The following is a 10,849-nucleotide window of genomic DNA, read 5'->3' on the forward strand; positions in this document are numbered from 1 at the left end:
ATATTAAAAAAATGTCGAGCTAACAAAGTAGGCCGGGCTAAGTAAAACAAATAGTACAGTTACAGATTCAGGTTAATTATGACTATTCTTCAAACTTTTTTAAATCTTGTTTATTTCGAACCACGTCTTTAAAGAAACAAAACATTTTTATTTCATTAACTAAACTGTTGCTGATGCTTATAGTAGGAAAACTATTTGTCGCACTCTGTCCTACTTTGGTAGATCCTCTGAAAATAAGTCCACAGAATTGATACTTTTCTTTCTGAACTATTTTCAGCTTGTTAACATGTGTTATTTACTCGTGAATAATTTCAAAATTGGAGTATTTTTCAGCTATAAGGATTCTGTTTATGGTCAAATACGGTGTTTCCTGGTTTATGAATATAAGTGTGGGTGATGCCCTTTCGCGAAGCCGGAATGGGGTCTTCTAGTTTTTATCTCCCGGTTGCCGAACACAGCTGGAGTTATCGTTCGAATCTGCCTCTTTTCTACCCTACCCATATTGCTCTGCTGTGTGATTTAACGCTGAACAGTGTGCGTGCCTGTGTCTGAAAGCTTTTCTATATAAGGTATTTTGTTCTGGTTCGATTTTGAGGATTATGAAATTGCACATTTTTGGGCCGCCTGCCGAAGACCACCACTGCCCTGGATGTTATGGACCATCATGATTCCTGCCTTCCGGAACGCAGCCTTCAACACTTCAAGCCGTCCGTATCTAGGCCGTGCGTCGAACTAGTCCTCGGTCGAACGGCCACTTGTCGAAGGACGATAAATTTTGGAACAGAACTATGCTATCTGAAACCTAACCTCAGATGCGGTGAACGTAACATTACGTAATTTAACGATGCCCGGAAGTCGTATTCGATCCGCGGTCTGGTAGTGCACGGCAGGTTCTATGCAAGGCCGGAAGAGGACAAAGTCGAGTGGTTCACGGCTGAGAGGTGGATGTCCGGAGAGATCCAAGGCGTTCGATTCAGGGCTTATTGGTGCACAAAATTGGTGGTGCAGGGACGGAAGCCTTAGTAGTGCCTTCAGTTCGTATCCTTTTGTAATTGTTAATCGATAGGCTTTTATGTTCTGTTGTCGGTGTTTTGCAGCTTAATTTTTAACCTCCTCAGTGTTAGTTAGAATTTTCTCTGATTGTACTTTTATTCTCAAAATTTTGATCTGACAATGGAGCTGGTTGCCAAAATGTTTGCACTGAAGATGTGGTGTTTTACTCTATGTGGAGTTTTCTTTGATTTTAAATTCTAGTTAAATATGGGTTTTACTCTAATCGCTTCTGTGTCGTTTGTTTCTTATATCTGATGTGGAATAGTTTCACGGCAATTGTTTCAATATGCTAAGCTATGTACATTCATATCGATTCATTAATAATAAATTTTCATAACTAGACGAACTTATTTTACAGGAGTCAGCCGACGCAGCGCTGGCGAGGTTTCCGGAATTCGCCGCAAATCTAGAATTTTCATCCTACTTCGAGGAGGCTTTGAGTGGGTTTAAATAACATGTTATTTTACGCTTCCCTTCCCATAGCTTATACATTTGGTAAATCTCATTTGGTGGTCAATACTTTATACATTTGGTGGAAAATACTTTATGCATTTGGCGCATCTCTCCTTTTAATTGATTATTACGATGCATGGGTTTGTTCTTGATTCCGTTTCGTTCTTTTATAAATGATATATTCCTGCTATATGGAATATCGAAGAACTGTGCACGAATCTGAAAATATAATGTGTCGATCGTAATTTCTAGTTCTGATTTTTGTCGTTCTAAAGTATCGTGCTGACAAAAGAATTTTTCTGATACATTTCTGACTGTTCATTCTGACTATTCTATAATGGTGGTGCAGAGTCGATGACAGTGTGCACAAATAAATTGATTGAGCCTTAGTTTTTCGAAAAATCATTCGTTTTTTGATGCCTTTATTTTGATTCACAGGGATCATCTACGGCCGAAATTATTCCATAACAACAGATTACAGCAGAAGAATGAATTTCCACTGTGAGGTAAGAACGTTATATACCAGGTACATTCAAGTTATAACGCACCAATTTTTCTCTCACTAATCACTCGCCCAAAACCAATGACATTTGTGTCACTTCTCTACTGAATCTCCTTGCAGCCGTGCGCAGTTTTAATAACGCCGAGGTCATGATTCCATGGCTACTCCGAGCCTCATGTGACCGATGAAAAATCGTTAAATTCGAGTGCTTCAATTGAGCCGACGGACGTTTTGTTTCACGATTGAAAAGAGGTATCTACTCATCCATACCGCAATCGTAGAACGTAACATTCATGAAGTATCTTGCATCAACATTGCTTGGTAACATGCAACGCGGGCAGCCTTGTGGTCTACACGCTGGTCGTTGTATGAAAACGTTGCCATTTTTGAAATATTTAAAACAACCCAACTCTCGTCCTTGCAGCTAGTGGTTCTCTTTGCCGTATAGAGCCGCAATTTCTCACATTTTCAAAAGGGCCCCGCTCATTTTAACATAAACCGCATGTTTCCATCTAATCCCAATTAAGATAAAAAATATCGGAGGCGTTATAATTTGAATGCGCCTCGTTATTGAACGAAACGGTTACCACTTTGTCATGTGCGCTCAATATTCCCCAACTGTTATTGCTTAGGACACAGTTTCTTTTCTAATTTTGTACACGCAAATCATTACTGGCGTGTACGCGCAGTCATTTTTAAACTTTTTTCAAATTAAACTTAAAAAAAATAATCGATGTACATCATATTAATACTTGGATTGTTACTGATTACCTTATATTCTTAATATCTCAATTTAAATAGCTTGAATGATTCAAAAAAATTATGACCAATAATGGTTTGCAGCTGAATTTTATTTTCTTCATAAATGTGTTTGAATCTATTTGCAGGTATGCCGCAAAACAATGAACGGCCTCAACTCTTTGAATGCTCACGATAGTTCAGGATCTCATGTGAGAGTAATGAAGTATAAAGCCGCGAAGTATCCGCACAACTCGCTGCAGTACGCCATCCTTCAGTCTCACGCCATGATATTGGGTTTGTCATCTGTTTAACGTATCTAACTAAACTTTTTACCGTTTTACTTATGAAAAAATTACAATTCTTTGGCATTTTTTTCTCAGTATACTCCAAGTATTACAATAAATTAACTCCTCAGGAAAACTACTAGTTTCCATCATACTGGGTTCTCAATTGTTACGTTAAATTTCTGACATATTTTAAAAAATATGTATGATTTATATTTCAGGAGCCCATCTGATCGAGGGCTACTCCAGGAATAAACGCGCAGGCGCCAAGTATTTCAAATGCCTGCTGTGTGGTTCACATGGCCACATAGAGGCTATGATCCACCATGTCAAGAACGACAAACATACCGATAGATACATAGTGAGTAGCGCCTGCACGTTGTTTTCTTTGTATTTGATTCTATATCTTCATTTCTATCCATTCATATATTTTAGCTGTATTTAATACATTCTGGAACATTCAGCTTAATTATCGCGTAAGTAAAGAACCGCGTATAGTTGCGTTACCCTTTTATTCCGACAAGCGTCCATATGAAGCATAACGTCGAAAATGGGCATAAAACCACATAAGTGTACATGTTTAAATATTAAATTATGTTCCTAGACAAACCTTGACGAACGAGATAAGGACAAGTTTTTTTTTCCACATTTCGATATCCGATATAATGCATTCGCAATTTTCACACTTCGTGTTTTAATCGCCAAAAGTCACGTAGACCATTATAGAAGAGTAATAATGCAGTTGCATGGTTGTACACGAACGATATTCTTTACGTAGCACATATTTATATATTCTATTTATATATTCAGTTATGGCGTCCACCTGGAGCATAGTTGAAGCATGCACAGTTTATTATTCGTTATTCTCGTTTTCATGTCAGTCATCCTATATATAGACGAGCGGTTTGAATTGTGTGGGCATTCCTCGCCTTTCGTTGGTGTGCGAGCAATTTACATGTTATAATTTCTCTAGTTCGAGGTAGCATATGATTTCCATTACAATCCGTTATGAATGCAGCGCGAAGAAAACATTAATTACTTCATATAGAGTTCAATTGTTTCTTTTTCGCAGAGATTCAGCTTCCAGTGTAACGTGAGAGCTTTTTCTCTCGAAGTCCGCAATACACTGCGACTAAGAGCTTTCGAAAGAGAAGGAGTAAGGGTCGAAGATATCATCACCATTGAAGGTAATCAATTACTTCGTGAGAATCAACGCTAATCATAATACACGAAATTTCATCCCTCGGTATTAATTTTTATTTGTTTAACAGTTAACATAAGGGACACTTTTTTCACTTCCTCGTACCTTTTTTGTTAGTTGATGTGTATATTTTGTTACTAATAAATTCAATATTTTTAAAGATGACTGTGCCTGCTCAAAAATATAAATAATACATAAATATAATTTGCCTAAATAACCATCAGTCATTCTTTGTAATCGGCCGGGCGACTTGTAACAATTTAGAATTAAATTAAATTAAAATAGCATTATGGCATTGGTCTTCTAGTCCTGTAATGTTTGCCGTCTGTAGTTGTTTGAAAGCCCAACTCTCACAGACGAATCGCTGTACCCGGACCGATGGGAAGACGAGTCTCTTTCGGTGACAAGGCTGCGTCAGAAGCAAGTCAGGTCGGTTATATTGACTATTCAGGAATTTATTTTAACCAGAATATATATTTACCGCAATATTCCTAAGTATATATTGACTATATTTGTGAATGTTCCTCCAAGCTTCATTTTCTCTAATGTAGCATTTTTTCTATTATGGAACTTGGCTTTCATAAGCAAGAGCTGCGATTTGCCGTTGCAACTACGCTCCATTTTGTTCCAAAAAATTCTCATTCTATTACACTTTTAGTGAATTGGCGCCGGAATGTTCGCAAATTATGTATTTGGTTTCAGCATGTATACGATAGTCATAGAATTTGATAGGTTTGATTGAAGACCAGAGCGTAGTTTTTATTAACAATTAACAATTGCAGATCGTAGCAATATAAATGAAAAACTTCTGCCTAACTACACTAAGATTTTGATATATGCATTAACCAGAGTTCCGTCAAGTTACTCGTTTGTGTTTCAGAGCTGGGAGCTATGGCGGACGCAATCCTAGCTCCTCTTCTCGTAAGTGATGCAGCAAAATCTCTTATGTCAATGCAATATATTGTTGTTTAATTTATCGGCCTAAAACATGAATCGGAATGTATCTTTATTGAATATAATGAAACATCTTGAATATAATGCATTTTTATTGAATAATCGTTTCGTGCACCTAAACTGTACCATAATCTGTGTCCTGAAGCACATTCAGATCGTAACTTCTTGTGTGTATGTAATGATTTAAGCGTGTTTACTAGTAGCACGAGTATCTATATTCATTTAAATGAACAGATGGAGAATTCAAAAATGATTTTTTTTTGGACAGGAAGTCGTTGCGTTAGTGTGGAAAGGTCAAGCCTGACTTCTTTCAAGCGGAAAGCGAGTGAGGATCAAGTGGGGCGAGTCGTCGCGAGCTTCCTTCGCGACGTGAGGAACCACCAGGGATACGAGCTTGAGCAAAGTCGTTTGGCTGCTCGCAGGCAACGCTGTAAGAGATTTTTTTGTTTCATGTCAAATTGCTTAATGCGTGTAGCGGCGAATTGCAGAAAAGTCGTAAATTGATGTTTTGATATTAATTGAAATTTTTGAGGCATCCCAATGCAATAGAATTGTACTTGTAATAGACTGTAAATTGCAATTGTATTTTACGTGGTGTTGCTATTTATTCACCTACATGTGCAATACTTTGTTTTTCATTTCTGGAATCTTCTTCAGTGATGGTTTGTTGTATGATTATCCAGTCATAAATTGTTATATTTACTATAGATTCTAGGAATTTGAACTCATATATGTCTTCCCTCGAGTATTTCATAAGGTATGAATAAAATATGTGGATTGGAAACGTGTAACCTTTGCTTGTAATTGTCAGCTGTAAGTATTTTCTTCATTCATCTTTCAAAAGATAGCACGTGAAATGATTTGTTTGAATACATTTTTATAATTTTGGAATCCTCGAGCAGTTTCAAGACCGCCGATGAGGGACCAGGCCGTGCAGGTCTTCTTTGCAGATCGCATCGAAAAAGTCCTTAGAAAACTAACTGTTATCATCCGCGCTACCATGCTTCCTGGTTTGTTTAAGTGCTAAAAATAATATTAGCAATAAATAGCATCTGATTGACGCTCTAGTTACTGATATTCTAGATCCTTTATTAGTTAGTAAGTCAATAGCTGAACTTTTAGCGTGGTAAACCGCTTGTAATCAATTAGTTTCAGTAGTTCATAAATATGAAAGATTGAAGAATTACTTAATTCATGACCATTTTTCTATAACGTTTCATATCAATTCTATGTACGTAATAAATAATAAACAATACAGCTATATCCTAACTGAGACCTTATATTTTTGAATGATGTTTACTTTAATGAATTAGCTAAGAAGCTTGATAGCTGGTGATAGTAACGTGACGTCACTTGTAATGTTACAGGCAGCGAGGTGGCTTCACTCAGTGATGCCAAATCGTGCATCAGGCACATGTTCAGCGTGGGTTGTCTGCTATACCAAGCCGTGTGCGCGCGAGCTGAGCTGTGTTCCCAGCCTGCGCAGCGTCAACTCATCCTGCAGTCCAAGGAGGTTAGTCGTTACCATTATCTTATTATAACTCTGGTTTTATATAGATTAACATCCATGAAAATGTATCATTACCACATGCAGTATCATTATTATTAACACGAAATTAATTATATTATATTATATTCCTATTATAGTTGGTGCAATATACATAATCGGAATTGAGTAATTTTAGTATTGGATTAGCTTATATTTGCGTTCATTTCCATTGTAATCAACTACCAGAATAAAGTCCATGTTTTTATTTATTTATAATGTAAGGGTTTTCGTTCTCTCAGAAGCCATACAATGTATTTCTCATTGCAGAGCATCGCCAAAGCTCAAGGTTGTGTTGTCCACGCCCTCGCGCCAGACTTGGAGATCAGGGACGACAGGCTCGGCTCCTGCCTCGGTGACATCATTAAAATGTGGGATCTGATTTTGATTCAGCCCAAGTAATGTGATGATGCTGGTATGTGATGTTGGTGTCTGATGTTTGGCTGTCGCTTGCGACTGGAGGTGCTGTACGGTTGCCTGTTACTTGAGCATTATACTTCCTTCATATCTCGGAACATTTTTGTATATGTCGTCAAAATTGCAAATAATGCTATGGCTGTCAACAACTGACTTCTAATTCAACAACTGGCTTCTAATACAACAACAGACTCACGCACATAGTGTCCCTAGACCTAAATGGTAAACATTTAGCCATTCATGCCGAGCTAGGAGACGTCAGAAATATTCCAGTATTCCTGACGTGTCCAGTGACGTTCAGTGAGTCACGTGAATTTGAATTCAGCGCCCCTTTGAATTCCTCATCCAGAAGCTCGCTAGGTGAACTTCTCACTTTACTTGCCTCCCAAACAACCAAGTCTGGTTTACTGAATTTAGAACAAAAATAACCAGATCTGATGTTAAGTAGGCATATTTTTTGACGGCAACCACAAGGTAACAGCGAGTTCAACTTAGGAAGCTCATTGTGATGCTCGGCATTCATTCTATAAGAGTTCGGTTTTTATGCCAGTAAAAAAGACATAACTTGTTTTCCTAAGTTGGCGATGATAGCTACATGAGACATTAACAGGTATAATGGCTGCATCAGAGTACATGAACTGCCAATCGGTTCATTCTTCTTCGCCATTTGCGAAGGAAATTTGTTTGCGTCTGCCTATCCCTCACTAGGGTTGGTGGTGATGTACTACTATCTTGACATTCTTACGATGCTTAATAGGTGATTTTTTTCTGACAGGTACTTAAAAAGGACCAAAACTATATCTTTTGTTAGTAAAAGGAAATGTTTATTATATGGATATTATTATTATCTAAGTTTATTTTATTTTTGATGATTCTATGGATTTTTTTGTCAATGATAGGATATTTTTTTACTGCTCTAGTTTATAGATGTTCTGATTGTGTTCTATTTGTTCATTCTAATCTGTTGTTTCTGTTGAGCTTAGTATTAAATAATAGGAGTTAAGCTCGCCGTAAGACGAAGCAAATGTATGCTGTGAATCATCGAAGTTTCCATTGTTTGAATCTCACCACGTTTCCTGAGCCAGTCGAGCTAAAACTATTGCAATCGTTGGACATATGTGCTTAATTTTTAGGCTTAATAAGATATATAGGATAAGATTGTTCGACAAAGCAGTTTCTCGACTGATGATGACTTTCAACCCATTCAACGAAAAAGTTTTTGTTTTAACTTATAAAAGTTTTGATTACATAATATGCGTGAAGGTTATTACACAAAAAAGATTTTATAATATAAAAAAATGCTTTCTAAATTAATGTTTTGAACGTTCTTGAATGAATGGAGCAAGTCTCCTTGCACCACTAATCGCGTTGCGCCCTGCTACTTGCTATCGTAGCTCGCTATGTTACGGCCTAGATTTATCAGAGAATGCATAAAACAATAAGCCTCGAGTATTCTGACTACCGCATGCAATAAAGCCTCGACTCCATCGACCGTGCATTCGCTCACTAGCTTTTCAACATTCGACATTGGCCACTTTTTCTGCCGATCATCAGCAACAGCCGCGCCAGGCATCGTTTCGTATTTATCCTGTCCTGGCAACGGGCATGAGCGCTTGAGTGGTTTAGAGTTGGCAGACATAAGTACTGCCAATAGGCCTGCGGTTCCAATCATCATTTTACTACTGCTGGATCACTGGAAGCCATGTTCACTGTCTCACTTATCATTTACACATGTAAATCTGTATATGAATAATTTTGTGAGTCTCCAGCCAATTTGTTGAAGGCTGTCAGACTGAGGAGTTAAATGTTGGGCAGACTGAGAGAAATCAAAATGTGGGCCCGTGTCATACGCACTTCAACCTGTTGTTAAATCAGTCCGTATATATTTTGCAGAGGACACAAAGTTTTGGTCCTGCTTCAGCTTATAGTTGATTTACTGAAGGTTGATGGTTGATTTACTGAAATAGAAGTTGATCTACTTAGTGCTTCCTGTGGCTGAATCTCAAACTATCATGTCTCAAATGATAATAAAGCCATGGATTTTGCTGCTCAACTTGTGATACTAAGTTATTCTTTGATCATGTACTTTGTTTTTCTCTCTGCGATGCCATTTCTATGTACCTTTTTTGCCGAAATAAAATGTTATTCATATGCCGAGAATGTTTATTAAAATTAACCTTGAATTAGTATATGTTGTGCATAAATTTACAAGGTATTTACCTTGTAGAAAGATGACGCCTCCTTAATTTAGGTAAAATCATCATCTTTGATACTGCACGTCATTTTTTCAATAGGCACTTACAAAAGATATTCCACATAATAATTTCGAGTTTTTACTCTGTAATTTTCTCAAATTGGAAAAAAGGCGACATATATTATCAAATGTTAGGAAGTTTTGACAGTCTTTTAATAGTTAAATCTTCCATCAATATGCCTTGAAGTATTGAGCCCTTTTATATTTTGAATATTTATGCTTGTTTGCTGATTAGCATAAAAATCAGATGCCTATATGCAAGGTTCTTATAAGCTCCTTAATTTTTAATTGTTTCAGTGCACAACAGGGAGATCATAGTTTTCGTTACATTGTAGATGTTATACATGTTAGTCTACTCGAAAAAAAAAAATATTTTAACGTTAAGGCCCTCATGATTGCATTTCTAACTCTTCAGTGATATTTAGAATAGAATAGAAGTGTCGGCACTGAATAAATAAGCCCATGTTGTAACACATTAATGCGACAACATTTCTTCTCGCTTCGAGTCACCGACATGTGGAACAGCCTCCCTCACAGCATCGTTGAAGCTCCGAGTATGAACGCCTTCAAGAACAGACTAGACGAAGCTATGCAGGAGCATATGTTCAGTCTTAAAATGCCTAGCAAATTACGGAGCAGGCAATAAGTCCAGCAGCTATCTCAATCAAACGTCAGTTATGGAAAGAAAGGCCGGATCACTTGTGAATCAAATCATGAAAAATTTAAGAATCGGCAACAGGCCATGGGCCTATTTCTTCAGTGCCGACACTTCTATTCTATTCTATGGCCTGTTGCCGATTCTTGTACTTTTCGTGACTTGATTCACAAGGGATCCGGCCTTTGGGACCCGATCTTTCCATAACTGACGATTGATTGATATAGCTGCTGGACTTATTCCGTCCAGCAGCTATTCGGTCCGTAAGTTGCTAGGCATTTTTAGACTTAACATATGCTCCTGCATAGCTTCGTCTAGTCTGTTCTTGAAGGCGTTCATACTCGGAGCTTCAACGATGCCATCAGGGAGGCTGTTCCACATGTCGGTGACTCGAAGCGAGAAGAAATGTTGTCGCGTTGATGTGTTACAACGCAGTTTTTTTTAGTTTAAAGCCGTGGCCCCTGGTGTTGGTTCTTGTTTCAAATTCTAGTATTCCTTCTGGGACCTTGTATAAACCGTGGGTATAATTTTATACTTCAATGAGGTTAAACAGCAGACGTCGATGACAGGCTTGGAAGCTTCATAATCTTTAAGGCTTGCCTTTTTTTCTTCATAAGGCTTGCCTTTTAATCCCGGAATTATCCTTGTTGTACGCCTTCGAACACTCTCGACTAAATTTGTGTCATTTATTGTTTTGGTGACCACACGGCGTTTCCAAACTCTAGGTTCTGACGCAGGTCTGCTACAAACAACAGTTTCATCGCTTCGGCATCTACAGTATGTAATCGT

At 37.7% G+C, this 10,849-nt stretch overlaps 1 protein-coding gene across 1 annotated transcript; it reads left to right on the forward strand.

The window, feature by feature from the left end:
* The first annotated feature begins 2,958 nt into the window (after positions 1–2,958).
* LOC108678654 lies at positions 2,959–7,956 on the forward strand. The gene is made up of 9 exons (XM_018167115.2): positions 2,959–3,043; positions 3,255–3,394; positions 4,106–4,220; positions 4,591–4,663; positions 5,115–5,155; positions 5,457–5,618; positions 6,091–6,198; positions 6,556–6,701; positions 7,005–7,956. Exons 1-9 carry the CDS (start codon positions 2,968–2,970, stop codon positions 7,134–7,136), a joined length of 993 nt encoding a protein of 330 aa, XP_018022604.1. The 5' UTR covers positions 2,959–2,967; the 3' UTR covers positions 7,137–7,956.
* The last annotated feature ends 2,893 nt before the right edge of the window (positions 7,957–10,849 follow it).

This window comes from Hyalella azteca, unplaced genomic scaffold, assembly GCF_000764305.2.
Source record: "Hyalella azteca isolate HAZT.00-mixed unplaced genomic scaffold, Hazt_2.0.2 contig6048, whole genome shotgun sequence".
Lineage (NCBI taxonomy): Eukaryota > Metazoa > Arthropoda > Malacostraca > Amphipoda > Hyalellidae > Hyalella > Hyalella azteca.

Coding starts and splice junctions, on each gene's coding strand:
- LOC108678654 (XM_018167115.2), top strand. CDS start 2,968: ATGAAGTATAAAGCCGCGAAGTATCCGCACAACTCGCTGCAGTACGCC. Junction 3,395..4,105: donor AACATACCGATAGATACATA/GTGAGTAGCGCC, acceptor TCTTTTTCGCAG/AGATTCAGCTTCCAGTGTAA. Junction 6,199..6,555: donor CCGCGCTACCATGCTTCCTG/GTTTGTTTAAGT, acceptor GTAATGTTACAG/GCAGCGAGGTGGCTTCACTC.